Consider the following 20,746-nt stretch of genomic DNA (forward strand, 5'->3'; position numbering starts at 1 on the left):
ACTGGACTACTTAGCGTTTTATTTGCTGATAGATACTATTCCTTTTTCATTCTCTTAATGACTGACCTGGGCATATACTTATTTAAGTGCTTGATTTTTATTATCAGTTTTTAATTTTGTTTTATAAAGATGCCATTGTCATTAGCTATGTAAATCTGTTCTCCTTAACATTTAAAAATGATTTAACTGCTGACAAATGCAAAATGTGCCCATCTTCAATAAGCAAAATTCACGTGAGGCATTGAGATAATGACAAGAATTAAATTGGGAAACATCCTGAATGATGCCTGAGTTCAGCGAAATCATTTGAGATGGCTTTCCAGTCTTTTATATATAGTGTGTGGCAGATGAGTGAACCTACTGCTTTTGGCTCTGTCCAATGGAGGGAAGAAACCCACAATAAATGACTTCCTTTCTCTTTGTTAGAAACATCTTTGCAGAGAACAGAGGTGGAAAGGAAATGTAAAGTCAAACAGAAGCACATGGCCCGGGAGTTTTGGCCGTGTGATGGTGCAGCAAGAAGGGAGGTGATTCATTTTGTGGGGCTTTCGGTGGCACTGAATGTGTGCTCTAGAGGGGGAGAACATACATTTCAGATTAAAGAAGAAAAATGCCGTTTTCCTCTTACATAACACTTCTGAAGGTGGATAACATTTTAATACAACACTACAGTATTATTGTTTGGAAACTGATTTTGTGTATCAACAGTCTATGTACCCTTGTAAGATGCTGGCTTAATACATAGCGCTCATATTTAAAACCTCAAAATCCAGAACATTTTTGAAATTCAGAACAGATGTTTTGATTTTGAAGACTCCTTGAGATAAATGATGGCCCTTGCCTGACTTAGTATCCTAAGATGAATGGTCTTTCCAGTGGCCTTTTTTTGTATTAGCTACTAATGAGTATTATTGAGCCTTTGACTAATTCTGAAAAGCATTTTGGTGAATTATAATTTGGGCTGTGATTTACTGAGTATGAAGACTGACAGGCCATTCCTTAGCCCGATAATTGACACAGAAACAGAGAAAAGCACCCCAATGACGAGCATTTCCTTTATGTGGGCCAGGGAGAAAGGAGAGGCAAAAGCATCATCTAGCCAAAAAATATATATATTATTTTTGTCAGCCATTTCTGCATTTCACTTTTATTAAAAGTGTCAGGGAAATAGGAAGTGCCACCAGACTTGGGAAGGAAAGTCTCCTGTCCACATCCCATTCTGATACTCAGTATATTAAAGTGTCATCCAACACATTTATTCGCTAGTGTTAAATGGTTCATTACAGTCAGTGAACCACAAAGTAGTCTTGGTAGAGGGACAGAATTCAGAATCGTGGGCCAAATGCACAGACTGTGTAACTGATTATTCCTAGAGGGGCAGAATCTGGTTCTTTGTATTCATTGGATTTTTTAGAAGTTTGGATATGTGTATCTACCAGTGTTCCTGAACCTTCTGGAGGAAAGGATGGGACAATCTGACATGTAAATAAGAAAACTAAATCCAGATGGAGCCCCACAAATACATAAGGACTTCATTCTTAAATAGAAACTGGATATTGACACTCCTACTTCCTTTTCTTTGAACCCCTTCCTTCCCATATCGTTACTGCCAATGGATTATTGGCTTTTGCATTTGCTTTGTTAGTGCCTTGACTATTTTTCTCTGTAAGATGGCAACTGTGTGTTTGTGTATATGTGTGTGTTCCATCTCACTTCAAGATAAAATGGGTCAGAAAGCTGTGTTTTAGCAAAGCAGTTCAGTACCTGTTGAGTTGTTGTTTGGGCCCCTGAGACTAAGGACTCCCTAAGCTTCAATCCTAATGCCTTGTCCTCTTTTTCATATACTGTTCCGTGCAGTCTATGTAATAACAACATGTAATACTTTATGACACAGAAGACAACTCTCCCTCTTCAGGTCATCTCTTCTCGTAGTATCTGTGATACCATGTCCTTCTGGGTTTCATCCATCTCCCTGACCATCCCTCCTTGTCCTCCTTCATCAGCCCTTTCCTCTGTCCAGTGTCTACATGTTGAGGTCTCTTAAAGATTGGGTCTTGAACCCTTTTTTTCCCCCACTTTCTAGGGAACCAAGCTCTATCCCTCCTCAGGACTCTCACACATACTGTTCTTTCTTCTTGGTGCTCCCTTCCCTCCCACTTCTTCATATCTAATCCTTCCTTCTCCTTTTTTCCTGGACTCATTTCCATGGACTCCATACACTGGACCATTTGCTTTTCTTCTTAACATACCCTGTGCTTTCCCACCTCTCTTCCTCCTGCTTTCGCCCATTCTGTTTTCCACCATATGATGACCAAATTCTATTTTTCATTGCCCAGGTGGAAAGCCATGTTAATTCAAGAAGCTCTTATAACCACAGATTCTTAAAAATTCCAATCAGTTGCTATATTTCCATAATGCTAATAGCAGTCTTCACATTTGCTTCCTATTATTATTTTTTATGTATGTGTTATATCCTCTATTAGACTGTGAACTCCTCAGAGGCAAGGATCTTATCTTCAACTTAATTGAATCTTCCACAGAACATACCATAGTGTATTATACATAGCACTTACACAATAAATACATACCAGGTTAAATTAATGAAAATGATCACTGAATGAAGCATACAGGAATATTTTACATTATAGCATGCTAAGATTCCCCATTCTCATTCAAAAGAAATGAGAAACTTGGGATCTTTGGGATTACTGCCATTGGCCTGTAAAAGCTCTTATTTGTGCCCAGATATATAACTCTGAATAAACTTTATATCAAACTATCTGAAAAACGAGGCTACTTTAAGTGGTACAGGAAATATCAAACATTTCTGTTACTTCTCCTTTCCAAGCTGAGAAAAGGAGATAGCTTCTATTGCTTTGAATTTCTGTTGATGGTTTTCTGCTCTGCCTACTAATCAGGGTTGTATTATTTACCTTTTAAAAGGACCCATCCGAACATTCTTCCTCTCCTTTGAATTGCTGTTGGATATTAATTCACTGCTACAGGATACGTTGGTAAAGATTTCTGAAATTGCAGGGAAGTGTTTCTTTAATCCCTCAAGTTTGTGAAGCACTTTATTATAATGGAGCTCATAATCTCCTAGTTGGTAGGAGAGATGAAATGGTTACTGAGGATATTTTCTCTTGCTGCAAAATTATATTAGAAAATACTTGGTCCAGTTTTTCAATCCTTTCCACAGGCTGCAAGATCCTTAGGAAATAAGATGGTGGCGTGGAGTCTGATGTCTTTCATCAGGCATGGAGCAGTGCTCAGGTCACTGATTCACTTAGTGGCCTCTCTGTAGGCGAGCCTTGAAAATAGTTTTAGTAAAAGAAAATCGTTTTCGTTAGTATTGTGCACACACACACGACTGTTAGGCTTCTCAGCTGAGGCCATGGTTCTGGCAAACAGGCCGTCGTAGGATTTCTTGACCATGCAGCATAAATGCCTAACTGCCAACTAGTGAATGGTTTCAGGGGACAAGCGAGAGCGAGTGAAAGTCTAGGTTATGAAGGTGCCTCTCTCCTTGGTTTGTTCTTCTACACAGGTCACAAGGTTCAGTTTTGATCTGCTCCTCAACTTAATGTTTGGTGATGACTTGATGTTCCTGTTTTCCTCTACTTTTTTTCCTAATGAAGTATTGTTTGTTTGTTTGTGACGCAGCCTCAAGTTGGAGTCCACCTTGGAAATCACAGTATTATTAATGTACTTCCTTTTTCTGTAGCATTTCTTATATTGCTGGCTAGCAGTTATTGTTTATTAAGTATTAATGGCTTGGAGAGTGCTGAGCAGCAGAGAGAGTATTTGGGTTCAGCAGAGAGAATTTTTGGGTTCAGCCGAGGGCAAACGATATGTAGCAATGACTTCCCATTCTAAAGGGATATTAAATTAAAACAAGGCTGCTCTTTTCTAATTTGATTAGTGGAGCATGGGGTGTCCCTGGCTCATTGTTTTTCACTGTCTTGCACTGTCTGACACTTACCCTGAGTGGAACTAGGGGAAGGACTAGAGGATCTATTTTTCTATGACTTTATCTGGAAAGACAGTTGTGAATGACCCAAATGACCCCTAAAGTCTGGGGGGAAGAGAAACAACAATTTAAGAAACCCAACAACTTAGTGTTTGAAATCCCAGATGGAATATCTAGTTATAATTTTAAGCCTTTTAGAAATTAAATTGTATTTAGTGAAAAGTATCAGTTAGCACTCTCCAGACTTTTCACATACAGACTTTTGGAATCAGCATTTTGCATCTCATTAAGCCCCTACCCCTGTGAAAAGAAGTTTGGCTTTTGTGCATACTGACCACAAGGCTCTCAAACCATAATATAGGTACTTTCAGGCACACAGAAGCATACATTCTCTCTAACAAGCATCACTCAAATACCTAAAGAAAAATAAATTTGTTGTCTTGTATTCTAGTGAGTCACCAGCTAATAAATCACATTGAACAGTTTTTGGATACTAATGAAACACCGTATTTTATGAAAAGCATGGACTGCATCAGAGCCTTCCGGGAAGAAGCTATTCAGGTAATGCTCTCCTAGCCTGTCTCCTCTTCCGAAACAGATGGCCATCATCACAGGAGAGACAGACAGCATCCCACCGATAAGCCTGGGCTTTGGAAATAACCGTTCTCACTATGAATAGCAGTGTGTTCCAAGAGAAGTAGAAATGACTAACTCATTTTACTATCAGTGTCATTTCTGAGGGGGAATAAAGATGGGTGGGTGAATGGAAAATTTTACTCCTGGAAATTTGCTTTTTATTATACTACAGCCCTGGCTGTATGGTTCCTACTGGGGAACAAAGGAAATTTTCATTGTAAACTCGGTGGTCCAGTCATTATTGTAAAGATGAGCTATTTTAAGGAAATGATGGAAAATATACATTGGTTTAATTATTGAGAAGGATTTTATGAAGACAAGAGTAGGGATCTGCATGCTGGGGGAAAAATAATACTGAAAATTAATTACTCACCACCTCTACCCTATCTTTTGTTTTTGTTGGTGTGTTGTAGTAGAAGTGTTCAAAAAAACACTTCTAAAATCTTCCAAATTATTTCTAGGCTTCTATAAGGAGACTCTAGGCAAGAGGAGGCAAGTTTAAATTAGAAAGTATATTTTTAAAGTAGGCACAGTTGTAGGATATGTCAATTCTTATGTGGGTGCTTATTAAATATTTGCTGAATGAATGAGCAAATTCTTGAATAGTTTAGATACTTACAAAGAATGACAAGAAAATGAGAAAATGGTTAAAATTAGAATGGAATAAGAGATTCAGTAGTGGATGACCCAAGTGTCCTACAGATATTAATAAGAAACAAAATTTTGGCAAAGTGGAGTCAGGATAAGACAAGGGTGACTCGTGGGGGAAAAGATTTGGTTAGATGGAAATAGGTAGTGAAAACATTGCTTTTTAAGTAACACTGCTCTCCACCCCCCACCGCCCCCCCCCCAGCTAGATGGACTATCTGATAACACTTCTGTGCTCTGTTCCCACAAAATGTCCTTAAAAGTATTAGGTGATTATATTTCTTTAAAAATAAAGGGGGAGGGACAAAAAAGAGATGGGGTAAGATGAAAAGAACTTTAGAGAGGTATCACTTAATGTAGAGACCTTTTTAACTGTAAAAATTTTTTTTAAAAATGTTTTATGTAACAGCTGTAAAAATCTAATACTGACTGTTTATTTGCTCCTATTAAAGAATTGTTAATTTTTATGAGTATGTTTTTTTTAAAAAACTGTATTTTAGATATTGCATATTAAAATATTTATAGATGAAATAATATGATGGAAATTTGCTTCAAAACAATCTGAAGGCTGTTGGAAAAGGTAGGGGTACAAAGGAAACAAATTTGGCCGAATTGGTAATTGTTGAAGCTGCATAATGGGTACACGAGCATTCAGTGAATTATTCTCTTTTTGTTTGAATATGTCTATATTGGAAGTTAAAAAACAAAGTAGCAGGCCACCAGAAAATGGTGTGGCTTTGAGAAGTTGTGTACCTTCCACAGATGGAAGGATTTCAGATTGCCAGCAAACAAAACTGAAATTTGAAATGTCAGTTCCCCATTTACCAAAGACCATTTTATATATGTTTTATAAATATGATGGATTCAGTACATATAGAACTTTGGCCCGGGGGTGACTATGTTATTGTACTTGCTCTGACTTCTACCTCCTCTACCCCCGTGTGCCATCACAGTATTCAGAAGAGCAGCGCTTTAACGATTTCCTGAAAGCCCTTCGAGAAAAAGTGGAAAGTAAACAATTAAATCATTTCTGGGAAATTGTCATTCAAGGTAAGCTATCATTTTCTCCAAATATTTATGCTTTTTTTTCCTAAATATAAATGTAAATTGCATTTTGTGATGACTCTCCATGTGGATTTGGGAAATGCTCAGGATTCAGTGAACTAAAATTCTTGCTTAATAAGCCTAAATACAAAGTGATAGATAATAAGTAAATATGTAAGTCCCATCTTACCCTGTGTAGCACGAACTGTTTCCAAGATTGCGCCTTTCTATTTGTTGAAAAAAGTTGTGTGGGGAAAATTACCCCCTCTCTCAGAGTCGCAGACACTTTTAGTCCTGCTGGGTCCACAGCATTTTCATTGACCTCACCCATACTTTGCTCTCCTGCTACCTTTCATTACCATGGATTTGGGTTTTTCCTATAAGCAGACCAACATCTTCAGGCATCAAAGTCACTCGCTCCTCACTTGTTCACAGTGACCAGTGCAAATCAAACCTAGAAATAAGGGAACATAGAAATAAGGGAATATACACTCTTTCGGCTTGAGGCTGATGTTTGATTTCCTTCATTGCTCTTTGCCCATTTTTCAAAACCTGACAGTTTTCTTTTAGAACCCTACCATAAGGTATTACCTACTAAAAATAGACATTATAAAAACAATGATGTTGGAAAGTATGAAACTTTTCACTTGAAATAGAGCCCCCAAATTAATTTCAACCTGTTTTTCTGTGCAAATTCTGTATAAAGGAGTTACATACCTATCTGTCCAGCTTCCAATGGGCAGCTTTTCATCACACAGGCAACCATTTCCCTGACAGTTAATTTTTCAGCCCTTGAACTTCGACACTAGGGAACAAAAGCAATTAGAATGGGTGGTGAGTGGGGCTTACTCAGATCATGCATATGTGTCTGCTGCTGACCCAGTAGATGAAAGGGATTGGTTCTGGTATTTATTGAATGTCTCCAGCATGCTGTTTGCTGAAAATAAACGTACAGGACATACACAAGACAGATGTTTTCTGAGAGTTACATCCAATTGCGAGAATATACACAACTTGTGCCATTTCTAAGTACAAATGGATGTTAAATGCATGTGCTTTTCTGACTGTTTCACGCATCAGCCATTTGACACAGGAGAAAATCTTAGGAAGAAGAGAAGACTAAAGGGTAGATTTTCTGTCCTTGATTTGCACTCACTGATCTAAAATTTGTGCTAAATGATAATAGACATGGCCGTTGTAAGAGCATGTTTCCTCCCGACCTTAGCCTACTCGCCATTCCATCAGTAGCCAATGATACTGCTAGATGTCATGCAATTATCATTTATTTACTGAGCTGCTGCTGTGTACTATACATTGAGGGGAATACAGAGGTGAATAAAACCTTGCCCCTGCCCTAGAGAAAAGTGTATAGTCATGTTAAGAGAGAGAACATTTATACAAATAGTTATACAGGATAACATATGATACCATTTCAAAGGCATAATAAAGTGACCTGAGACTTCTAAAGGAAAGGTTATTTCTATCTAGATTTAAGCAAGGAAGACTTCGTGGAGCACGTAGCATTTGAGATGTGGCCTTTATTTTACACAAGCAAAAATAGGAGACAGGATAATGTAAGATGGAAGGAACAGTATGAGTTAAGTTCCTTTATAGTCTTGTATTTCTTATAGAGAAGAGCACCCTTATAGTTTTAAAAATCTCCAGTGCAAAATGGGAGCAGGTATAGTGGAAAGGAAAGTGGGATTGGGGTTGATTCTGTACTTGGATTTTACTCTGTGAATTATTTTTTAGATGGAATTACTCTGATCACCAAAGATGAAGCCTCTGGAAGCTCTGTCACAGCTGAGGAAGCACAAAAGGTATTGACAGGTCCTGTCTTTAGACATATGATTACAGTGGATATTATTGATTCCCATTCTTACTTGAAGAAGTTTAATTTTAAGGGTAACTAATTTAGTGTACCAATTATTACTCAGCCAGCAGTCACATTGCTTCGGCTGCAGCATCCTGATGGGAGAAGTTGTACTGTCACTCAGTTTTCTGTACCAAGGTAATGTTTCTAGAACTTACCTGTGATCCAGCTTCAGTAGCTCCAGAGCTGCTAAAGTCCAAGCTTAGCCTGGACCCTAGTAAAGGCTGCAAAATCCATCTAGCTCAGGGATCCCCACCCTAGCTACACACTGGTCACCAGGGGAGCTTTTTTTTAAAAAATACTGATGACCAGGCCCCTTCCCAAAGACACTATTCCCCAGAGATGGGTCTAGGTATGGTTGTGCCTTTTTGAAGCCCCTCGGGTGATTGTAATGGGCAGCAAGATAGAGAAATGCCAGTATTCTGGCATAAGCCCATCCAGGTGTGTCAGTAAGTAAAAGATCCCATGTATCCAGACCCCATGTGCTTCGTATCGACACAAGTAGTTAGGCCACAGTCTCCCTGCTTGGTGTATCAGTACCACAGCTGATTCAGCTATGAGTTAAATACGCGTGGCCGTTTAGCTCAGTAATCCTTCATTATACCTCAGGTTTTTGAAGATACTTTAATCAAATTAAATCAAATAGCTTAAAAGTATATGGTTCATAATATTCAGCTTCAGTTACAGTCGCTGATCGGTCCAGTGCTGCTAGTACAGCACCTGGCAGCTGCCAGTTAGATACTGTCTGCTGCTGCTGGGCCCTGGGTGGGACGTAAGGCAGCAGCACTGCCCTCCGGAAACTCACACGATCAGCTACAAGGCAGCAGAGGAGGAACGAGACAAAAAATAACCCTACACACACTGAGGGAGAGCTAATCTGAAGCGGCGGGCAGGACAGGATGCCGTTAAGGGAACAGCAGGAACAAGGCCACAAATGTTCATCTTATGGCTACAGTTAGGCCAAATTAAAAATGCCCTGAAGTTTTATAAAATCATCTGGCAGAAAATGTTGTTTGGGAGAGTAGTCAGTCAGAGTACACAAGAATTCTTCTTAAGCACTTTGCTTGGCAGGAAAAAAAATCACTTTGTTAAAGAACATCTGTGGTCCTCGCTTTCGGGAAGTATCCTGGAATTTTAGAAGCATGTTCTAAGAGGCTGCTTATTGTGTCAGAAGCGGTTCCACGCTGTCTGCACCCTCTCTGCCGTACGAAAGGGACTATATCTAAACTTACGTCATGGAAGAACTTTCTGCAGCAGGGCTGGCTGACTTAACCTATATTTGTCAAAGAATCAAAAAATCCACACATTTCTGGAATGCACTGGGGGAAAATGGCTCTCCTTAAGATGTACAAGTGTAAAGTTATGATTTAATTTTCGTTTTAAATGGCCATCCCTGGTTAATTAAATCATCAACATTTGAAGAATTTGACAGCTCTCAATAACTTGTAAATATCTTGAAAGAGTGGAAACGTACTCTAAGGATTCTTCTTTAACTCCTCTAATGATAGTCAAGTTTCCTTCATTGATTATTTAAGAAGTGATCAAACTTAACACTTGTTTTGAAGGCAATGTAAATGAATATTTTAGTACACAGTCAAAGTGATGACGCTTCCGTGACTCGCTAAGGGATATAGCTGCAACGTCTTTCCTCTTAAAACCACAAGCAGTCGGCTTCCATGAGCCAGAATGTCTCAGTAACCCTCCCCATTATCATCTGTAAATGCATTCTCCCCTCTACACTTCTTTCTAAAAATCAGCAGGTGCCATTTAAAAACATTTTTAATACAAAGGCTGTGCAAAACAAAATGAAGGGTTCGTGTGACACTGAAGCCAACACAAAAGCATAATCGTGCCAGTGACACAGTGTGTCTTAAATCACAAGCAAGTGAAATGAGTTCTGCTGAAACTAGAATCATGGAAGGACATCACCCCATACATAGTCATGAACTGAAATTCCTCTCTGTAGCTTAATTATCAGACTTAAAAGTCCTAAGAGGTGGGCTCTCTGCCCTTGAATTCCATACAAGATACCGCATGAGCAACATAGAACAAACCTCAGACAATTTGCAAGAAACACATTATCCCTTCTTCGATTTCTTTCCTCTCTAATGCTCTGGATTCACTTAGCTGTGACACCTTTGGTTAAATGTACTGCTACAAGGAAAAGTACATTTCTTTAGGTCATGCTCCCCTCTTCCTCCAAAAATGGTAATATGTACTCAACTCTCACCTTGATAATAGATGTTATTTTAATGCAATAATGACTAAAATTATTTGCCTTGACTAATTTTACTTGTTTAGCAAAAACTGATTGATAAACGTTCACCCTATTAATGGTTAATTTTGTGTGTCACCTTAGCTAGGCTGTGGTGTCCAGTTCTTGTGTTGGTATTTTTGTTGGTCTCAAAGTTGCTGTGAAGGTATTTTGTAGATGTGATTAACACAATCAGCTGACTTTAAATGAAGATCACCCTCAATAATGTTAATAGTTAAAGGAATTCTGCCTGAGTTTCCAGGCTTCTGGCCTGCCCTCCAAATTTCTGATGTGCCAGCCCCCACAATTGCCTCTGGAGAGCCCTGAGTGATCCAGTTCAAGGGGGGAAATACTATCCTACCATGTAAAAGTAACAAATGGAAATAAACACACAGCACTTAAGTGACATATGCTCAAGTAGGGACGTACTTACAGTACTGGTTATGGGAGAGAGGGCGCAGACAGCGTGGCACCCTTTCTGAGACAACCAGCATCTTACAGCACGCTTCTAAAATTCCAGGATGTTACTGCTGAAAGCAAGGACTATAGCTATTCTTTAACAAAATGCTTTTTTTTTTCCGCCAAAGTGCTTAAAAAAAATTCTTGTGTATTCTTACTACTCTCCCAAACGACATTTTCTGCCAAATGACTTTATAGAACTTCAGGGCATTTTTAATTTGGCCTAACTGTAGCCATGAGATGAACATTTGGGGCCTTGTTCCTGCCGTTCCCTTAACGGCATCCTGTCCTGCCCGCCGCTTCAGATCAGCTCTCCCTCAGTGTGTGTAGGGTTATTTTTTGTCTCGTTCCTCCTCTGCTGCCTTGTAGCTGATCGTGTGAGTTTCCGGAGGGCAGTGCTGCTGCCTTACGTCCCACCCAGGGCCCAGCACGCAGTGTTTGACTCACAGCTGAATCAGGTTGAGGACTGAGGTATAATGAAGGATGACTGAGCTAAAGAGCCTCATGTGCTGACACCGCTCATTTCGTTTTGAAGCCTCCACATAAATATTACCCCCTTTACATTAATTTTTATTATCCTTATAATCTGTCAGTTCTTTCACTGAACTTTGTCCGTTTCTAGATGTTATTATTAGACATGCCCTTAACATTTGACGTTTGGTAAAGTCATTGTAGCCCTTGCGTGCCCTTCACCCGTCAGTTCACGAGTTAGGCAGAGGTGTGGCTGTTCATCCTGACACAGTGCAGGCGCATCTGGGAAGTGCTTTGCCCCAGGCCACACTCGGCAGGAGACCTGGACTATGAATGGAGAGGCTGCTTCTCCACTTGAAGTTTACCTTCTTTATCGAAAACCCTTTTTCTTATTTTAAGTTTCTTCTTGCTAATCTGTGTTAGGGTTAGAACACCATTCTCAACCAGGAGATCTTGCTCTCCAGGAGACACTTGGCAATCTCGAGACATTTTTGGTGGTTACAGCAGGGGATGTGCTGCTGACTCGTAGTGGGTAGAGGCCAGAGATGATTCAAAGCATCACACAAAGCAGTGCACAGGCAGCCCCACAACAAACACTTGTCGGGCCCCAAATGTTGATAAGGACGCTGTTGAGAAGCCCCTCATTAGAACCATCTAAACAGTCAGTCTTATCGAAGGCAGAGGACACTGGCTTACGTTGAACAGAATTTTATTCAGCTAGGAAGAATCCTAATGATCTCCTCACTGAGTTTTTATTTTTAAAACTGAAAGCTCACAAGGAACCCTGACATGTAAAACAGAGAAAGGTGGTGCTGCTCAGTTGGTGGGCAGTGGGGTGGCACTCAGGGAGTAGCCCTGCCCAGAGGACTCGGAACTCTCAGGACCTCAAGGAACAGAACCTGAAAAATACTGATCTAGTGCAAACTCCATATTTTATAGATGAGAAACTTAGGGCCTTGAGAAGTAAAATGACCTGTCTGAGCTGTCACAGTAAGTCACTGGCCGGGAAACCAATTGTAGGACGACCTCCAGTCCTCCATTCTGTTTACCCCATGTTAAGAACACGGAGGGGAAAGAGGATTTGTCGCATGGCTGTAGAGTATTGTTTCTCATGGGATTCCAAGAGGCTGAACTGTGCCTAAATAATCATTTGGTACAAGCTTTATGGGGGAAAAGTCATCTTGTTAGCACTTCTTTTCCTTGTAGCTACCTAAGTTAGCTTTCTTCATTGTTGTTGACATTGATTTTCCACCCTAGCATCATGGATGCTCAGAGTTTAGCAATCTGGGCATTTTACAGATGCTCTCTATAGAGAGCTGAAGTTGACTTGCTCAGCGTCTCGCAGCGAGTTCTTGGCAAGCAGAACTGACTAGAATCCAGACCCCTGGACTCCTACTGGCTATCTTCCCACCACACCATGGCGCCACCTTTCCATGCCTCCGCCTTGGAATGCCACCCACCACACCTACGTAGAGATGCTCACACTCCCTCTTTCAAAAGTACACCCCATTTTGTGTGTGTGAGTGTGTAAGAGATCTCCAGTGTCCCATGAAGGATTATAAGATCAGAATTTAAGAATTATTTCTTGAGAACAGTTGTCTCTAGCTGGGGGCCCCTGTTGGACCCCATTTTTTCCTTTGCTCTTTTTCTACTTTCCTTTTCTGATTTAAATCTCTGGTATAGTTGTTCTACATGAGTACAAGAAAAGCAATAATGAAAATGTCACAGTGTTCCCTTATATTTGTTTAGAGCTTGATACTTTTAAGATACAATTTTTAAATTTTTATTGAGGTGCAACCTACATACAGTAAATACACAAATCTTAAATTTGCAACCTGATGAATTCTTACACATTTGTACATCTGGGTGCCCACCACCCAGATCAAAATAGAGAATATTTCCATCACCCCAAAAGGCTCCCTGGTTCCTTCCTAGACATAATTCCCCTGCCTCCGAGATAACCACTGTTCTGATATCTGTCACTTGAGAATAGTTTCACGTGCTCTTAATCTTACAATTGGAATCATGCCTTTTATGATTCATGAAGTTAAGAGTTGTTCGTTCTTTATTCCAGCTATGTACTATTCCCTTTTATGTTTTATACCACAATTGACTCATCCATTCTTCTTATGATGGACATTTGATTATTTCCAGACTTTGGCCATTATGAATAAAAATGTTATGGATATTCTTGTACATACCATTTGGTGGACATACGTTGGGTATATTGCTAGGAATTAGAACATAAGAAGTACCAGAAAGCATTTTGGCATACTTCATTTTACATGAGACTCACTACAACCCCCTAAGTTAGATGGGGTAAGTAGTGGCATTCCCATTTTATTTTTGAGGAAAATTAGTTATGGAAGGGTTAAGTGGCTTGCCCAGGGTTGCTGAGGAACTGACAGCTAAGGCCGTGGTTCTGGTCTAACACGCTAGGCTGCAGGATCTCTCTGCCCTACTCTATTGCCTTTATAACAGGAAATAAACTACAGGTGGCATTAACGAAGCTCGAGTGTGTCATTTTAGACAAAATACACGCAAGTGGACTTTATTCTTCCTGATGCTTTTATACAGCTGGATTGTGGGTGATTTTTTTTTTTTGGAATCACCTGATGGTGTTGGAATAAGCCCAGGGGAAGCCATGTGTTTTAATTTGGGGAATGGTAAGGGTGTGAGCACAAGCTGATTGTTAGGTTCTAGTTTTATGAAGGGATAGAAATGGGAATTTCTATACAGAGGTTATTGATGCCATTTCTTGGCTTGTGGCCAGGATTGAAAAGTAATAATTTACCCATTCCCTACAGATCTCCAAGTAAGAAGGCTCTTTCTTGGTAGCCCCAAGTAAATGATGGTGTTCTGAGGAAGGAGGAGTGTATCACACAAGTGTCCTTTCTGTTTATTCTTTAATTCTTCAGCATGTTGCAGAGGTCTCTCTCACACACACACACACACACACACACACACACACACACACACACACGAGATTTGATTCCTGCCCCTTCCTGATGCTTCCAGAGAATCTGTTGGATTTACAAAGAAAGCAGCCAGTCACTGACTTCTCTGCTGTGTCTCTGGCTTCTCTGTCACTGCACAACCTGGAAACTGCTTGCAGTGAAAAACTCTGATGGTGAGGAGAGATCTTTGTAAGAGCTCAGCCTTGCCTGGGGCTTCAGCGGATATGAGATGGCAGCCCAGCTTTTAGCCATCACTAGCTTACCCAGAAATGCCGAGCAGATCTATCAGGAAAATCAGTTGCAGATGTTCACACTTGATGGAAGTGACAGTTTGTTTGCTGCTGCTCCTCTCTTCCTAGGAATTTGGCCTAGTCTCAGAGATGTGCCATTTGTGTTTAATTACATATACCGTGGTCATACTGTGTAGACAGTCCTATCTTAATTTATTTTGTAATTGTAGTGTGAAAGGGGCAGGAATGGGAAGTGGAATTTTTAGGGCTGTGTGCCAAACAACTTAAGGGGTTTTCTAGACTTATCAATCAGTGCCTACCACGTACCAAGTTATTCAGGGGTGATCACAGATGTAGTAGACTATCCAACCCTTCAGGCCAGAGTTTGTCTGTGTTTAGAAGGTGCTGGTCACTTGTGGCCCCACAGAGGTTTATGGCAGACATGGTTCTACTTTTTATTCTCTTCACCCCAACTGGATGTCTTAACCTTTAGCCATATATTTCTGCCATAGGGAGAATCATGTGGGGATTAATAACAATGAGAAAAGTAACAAAACAAAAATTATTTTTAATGATGTTAATAATTAGGAGAATCATAAAGATCAATTTGGGAATCTAGGATAGGTTTAATCTTCAGACATAAACCATATGCAAATACATATGTGGGTTCCTTACTTGTTGACCTGTATTTGGCCCTCAGATATCTTTATTAATAACCAACCAGAATAAATAAATAGATTAATGACAAAGAAGCTGCACCACCTTTGTGTTCCAGGCTGTACAGCACTGCTCACATCGTCTCTTACACCACTGATTGCCATACTGCACACAACAAACGGCTGTGCAAGGACCCCCATGCCCTTAGAAAAAGATGAATCCCTTCATGTCTCAGTCAAACTAGAAGATACTGAATGGTGAGGTGGCTGTGACTGAGGGGAAAGAGTTCAGAAGAGAGGCTGCGTCCACGGTGCCGTTCTCAGTGTGCGTGTGAGCTCTTACACCCGAGGAATGGGAGGACGTGCAGCACTTGCTTCCTAAGACTTGCTGTGCTCAGCCTGATATTCAGAGGGTGACTCTGTGATTTGTTAGAGACATATGTTAGTTTATAAGTTTGAGGTTTTAGAGGCCATTGTACCATAAAAATAACAGGAATGTGTAGGGAAAGCAATTCTTGTGTTTTTTTCATGTTGAGAAAGTGAGAAAAGTGTAACTACACTTTCCCTCTTGGGTGGAGACAGCAGCAGGAGAGCAGAAGTGGGCTGGCAGGTACGCTGGCCGCGTGACACGTGTGCTCCTTGCACACTGGCCCTGAGCAGTGCTAGCAGCGAGAGGCAGCCCCACCTTCCACGACCCCTCTTATTATTCAAACACTCACTCCTATGGGCTCATCTCTGTTACCATTTTCAGTACTTATGCTACCAGAAGATCACTCCAGTGTTAGGATAGATAAGTGGTTGATAAAACTGAGCTTTTAGATGCAGTTACCACGTGTCGTGGAGAAAAAGGGTCCCCGCTGCTGTCTGTTGGAGGAACAGGATGGACAGCAGGTGTTCAAATGATTTTCAAGGGTACTTACTACGCTTTTAAAATTGAATTTGTTTTCATTCCTAGATCTTGCACACTTCAGCTCAGGCCCTTGCTTCGCTTTCTATCTGCCTCTTAGAAGCTCCGGGTCTAGAACACTGCTGCTGAGCAGAAGTGTGCATGAGACTTTTTCTCATCCACCTTCCTGTTTTCAGTTTCTAACACAAGTTGAAGGATTTCCAGAAAAGGAATTGAACCGCTTCCCAAGCTCCTCCTTTTTTATATTTCACATCATTTACAAGAAGTTTTTCCTTTTACATCTTTTGTCCACAGGGGGGTTGAAGAATCGCTGATTATAGTCTTTAAGTTCAGACCCTTGATTCTTATGCTCCCTTCAGAAGAGACCAAGACATACTGGGTTGGAGAATTTGGTTCTTTTCTTAACCCCAGTGAGCTCACATATCTCCTGTGGAAGCACAAATGGGAATATCAGGTGTTCTCAGTGTCTGACGTAGGACCCTCCACTCTGTCACGGCCTCTGCAAGCCATTTCACTTCCTCTTCCCCAGAACTTCCTCTGTGACTGTTTAGGTGGACTATTCAACCTCAAAATTAGTCTTTTCATCCAGGCCCAAGTGAGGGAGCAGACGTCGAGCTGATGTTTCTTTTGAGCCATTTGTAGTGAGACTTTGCTAAGCAAATTTCTTAGGTTTGCCCATGACAATGCTAGCAGTCTGTTCCTTCATCAAAAGAGGGGGAAATGAGTTGGTCCGAAGGGTGTGGGTTATTGTTTAAAAAAATTAAAAAAAAAAAGAGGGGGAAATGTCATTTTGGTATCATGACCGACTCTATATTCACAGTTTCTGGCCCCCAAAGAAAATCCAAGTGAAGACGCACCAGCTGCACTTGAAGAAGGCGGTGACGTGGATGATTTAGTAAGTGCTTTTAACGGATGCCAGGTGTTCCAGTGACCCAAGTCTCCAAGCTGTAAATGTAGCACAAAGGCTGCATATTGTAGACTTGTTTCTTATGTGTGTATCAATCTCCAGCACACCAGAAGCTCCCTCCACTATTATTTATTGCCATTATAAATCTAATCAGATAGGTGACTTTATAATGGAAATCCCTGTCCTCAGTGGTTTTACTTATGTTATTCATTCAGTTTAATCCTCTTCTTCGAAGGACTACAGAGCTGGGGCTGCTATTCCTGTAGTAACATAGCAGAATGTTACAATTTACTGCAATTGCTCTCAACCAAATAAGCAATACAACATGCGATTTGTGTGGGTTGACAAAAACAGCCTGTAAAAAGCCTAATTATTAAATGTTCTCAATTAACTTAATGTAAACAAAATAGGCTGACAGGCATTCGGGGGTTTTAGACCTGGTCACACAGTGTCTGGATGCCTGGGAGGCTGTGTAGACGTGTGGGCGTTTATATCCATCGTTCATGTGTGGAAGCATTCTGTCTTTAAGCCTCACGTGACAGCTGCCCAGTAAAACGTTTCAGCCTTTCGTGGAGAAGTTCTTAGTACTGTAATGTGATACTTGGTATTTAACTCCTAATATAGTTAGCAGTGGATAAGTGTGCCAGTCCACGCATGCCCCAGTGACGAGAGCCATTGTCGTTAAACCCTTTCTCACCAGAGAAGCTGTGGACTGAAGTTGGCCTGGTTCGTTTCTAAATATACTGTTCCTGTTTACAGCTGGACTTGATATAGATCCTGGATGTGTGGGGATCTGCGAGCCTTACCATCACTGTCGTGCTGAGAGTTGTACATAGAACAACGTGGAAGACGCCATTTAAGGCGACCGGAAGGAAGCGCTGGAGTTGGTTCCTGCAGGTTACCTGGAAGTGAATCACCTGATTCTCTATGGAATAAACATACACATGAGTGTATAAGGGCTATTTAGACCCCATACATGTTTATAAAGAGATATCATTGTTTTCTGATTGATACATTATTTCTCTTGTGGTCTTACTGATCTCCGTATATAATACACGTGCTTTGACGCTTCCTCCTGGAAAATGGACTTCCTCCTGACGTGGTACTTTAGTGAGGATTGCAGCCCTCAGGAAGTTATCTCACCCAGAACTATGGTCTGGTCATTGGTGCGTTTCCAGCCCTCCCCAGGAGGTGTAGTCTGTTGTCTGTTCATCTCACAGCGATCACAGTTTACCCTGATCAAACAATGGCATTTGTTTCCTAGCAACAGAAAGCTGGATTTGGAAAATCATGGGTAAGTTCTGACCCATTTCTCTTTCTATTGAATACTTTAGTCACACATTACTTTGGCTATATATTTGGTGCTATTCCTTTAGCAGGGTGGGAAGGGGACCACAGTTTTCGTGCATACCCATTTTCAGCAGCGAGTTACAGTGTTCTCGTGAAGAAAAGATGCTCTTTTGGTTCAAACTCTGACATATCAGTAAACCCTGAAAAAAGAAAAGAAAAAACTGAGAAATTCATCACCAGTGGTTAGGATTTTATTAATATCATTTCATTACTGTACTTGGAGTTTTCACCGAGAAAAAGTTTTTGATTGTGTTAAAACACTTCGTTTCCCATCTCCACCTGAGCCTCCTTTCCTTTCTATCTGGATGATGTTTCCTTTCCTAAAATAAGAAAATAGCAAAACCTTTATTTTGTTTCTCCTGACCTCATTTCTCCCCTGAGTTCTGACCCTTCCTTCCTTGGTGTCACAGCCTTTGTGGTACCCAGTCTCCCATATATGTCCTCAGCACCTCCACAAATGTCCGTTGATTCGCTTCATTTTACCAACATAACATCCAAGGGATATATGACTCGCTCCTCCTATGGACCGCTGTTCATTACTAATCGTCTGCAAAGGAATTCTTCTGTGCTATGCTGAGATTAAAGCCCCTCTGTGCACTGCCTGAAAACGGATCTGCACGCAGAACAGCATTCAGTCCCTGAGGGGAGAGAGGAGTGGTTTACTGGGCCTCTAGGACACCCCTCAGTACTGTGCACACTTGAGTCAGTCTTGACATACAGGTGCCCATTTAAAGCAACCCCAATGCAGGATGCCACGTCTTACTGTCCAGTTCAATAGTTGAAGCCCAGGGATGTTTGTGACTCGGATAAATAAAACAGACATTTCATAGAATCAAGAGGGAAAACTTTGTTCCTAAAATTCTACATTATTCTCATCAGTTCCTCCTGGCAGTATGAATCCGTTCAATGAGTATCGCCTCAGAAGCGTCCCTGTCTTAGGCAGTTTGGGGAACTTCCTTTTGAAAACAATCCTTCTGTCAATCCAAGAGAAGTTGGAATCAAGTTAGTCCTTTAGATCTTCTGATACTTTTTGATTTATGTTGTATGTAGTGGGTTATTTTTGCTTCCCCAGTCCCGCTTTTACCTAAATTACCTGAATACCTGCAGGAAGAAATGAGTTTAATAGGCTAAGGAGAGAAAGGACTAAATTAGCTGTGTAATTTCTAAATCTGTTTCATGTAGGCAGTGTGCCTGTGCTGTGCAGGGTTGGTCAGAGCACAGTGTTCTCAGTAGGGGCCTCCTATGTGTTTTTCTAATTTTATTAAATGCATTGGATGATATTGATTAATAAGATTATGTAGGTTTTAAGTACAGTTCTATAATACATAAACTATCTCATGCATTGTGTGGTCACCACCGAGTCAAGTCTCCCTCGGTCACGTTTATATGACCCCCTTTACCCTCTTATGCCTCCTCCCTGCACCACCCTTTCCCTGTGGTAACCACCATCCTGTTGTCTGTATCTATGAGTTTTGGTTTGTTTGTCTTGTTGGTTTGTTTGTTGCTTTCAGTTTTATATCCTACATATGAGTGAAGTCATGTGGTTCTTGACTTTTTCCATCTTAAGGACATCATGGGTTGTTTTTTTAAAAAAATAGTTTCAGGTGCACAAAACAATGTAATAATTAGACATTTACACCCCTCACAAAATGATAACCCCCCATCTACTACCCCTCTGACATTGTATATAGCTGTTACAGTTCCACTGACTCTGTTCCCCGTGCTGTACTCCACATCGTGTGACATACATATGTAGATAGAGATATGTTTGTCAACTGTTTTAATATATATACACATACATATAGATATTAAATTATAGTTGACATTCATTATTATTCAGCCTCAGGTGTACATTGCAGTGGTCGGGCATCTGCACCGCCCATGAAGTGGTCTCCCTAATAAGTGGTCTCCCTAATAAGACTAAACAGTTTGGGGAATATAATCAATAATGTTGTAAAGATTTTGTAGGGTATCCGATGGACACTAGTCTTATAAGGGCATCATGTTTTGAATGACTACACCGAGGTTCTGTTGCCTGCGATTTGCCGATCTATAGAACTCGTAGGTGTGCTGCCCGGGGTGGCCCTGGGAGAGCAGCAGGGAGTACACTGTCATCAGTCAGGTTCTACTAGTAGGCCTCAGGACCATTAGTCCCACAAATGATGGGCTTGTATGCGTGTGAATTGGAAATCACTATCAACACTGTCGTCTTCTGTGTCACTACGTTTATTGACTTACAGAGGAGGTAGAGAGAAAGGAGGGGCATTCATGCCCCAGTCACAACCCTAACGCCCTCTCCAGGGTACGTGCTGTGCCCCTTGGTAAGAACCACTATTTTAAATGTTGGAGTTTAATCCTTTGCCAGTTAATTTACATGGAAAATT

The 20,746-nt window shown here is 40.7% G+C and overlaps 1 protein-coding gene across 3 annotated transcripts in view; it reads left to right on the forward strand.

Moving 5' to 3' along the window:
• Positions 1 to 19,648, forward strand: part of XRCC5 (X-ray repair cross complementing 5) — an 84,207-nt gene extending 64,559 nt beyond the window's left edge. For 2 of the 3 annotated variants that reach the window (XM_081051180.1, XM_081051181.1), the window contains 5 exons: positions 4,422 to 4,531; positions 6,208 to 6,304; positions 8,051 to 8,118; positions 16,926 to 17,000; positions 17,772 to 19,648. In XM_081051180.1, the coding sequence (XP_080907306.1) occupies positions 4,422 to 4,531; positions 6,208 to 6,304; positions 8,051 to 8,118; positions 16,926 to 17,000; positions 17,772 to 17,786 (365 nt within the window). In that variant the 3' untranslated portion in view covers positions 17,787 to 19,648. Of the gene's footprint in view, positions 1 to 4,421; positions 4,532 to 6,207; positions 6,305 to 8,050; positions 8,119 to 16,925; positions 17,001 to 17,771 lie in introns of those variants that run through there. The other variant, XM_081051182.1, reaches the window with a different exon arrangement.
• Positions 19,649 to 20,746: the final 1,098 nt, after the last annotated feature.

Source organism: Rhinolophus hipposideros (assembly GCF_964194185.1).
Source record: "Rhinolophus hipposideros genome assembly, chromosome: 6".
Taxonomy (NCBI): domain Eukaryota; kingdom Metazoa; phylum Chordata; class Mammalia; order Chiroptera; family Rhinolophidae; genus Rhinolophus; species Rhinolophus hipposideros.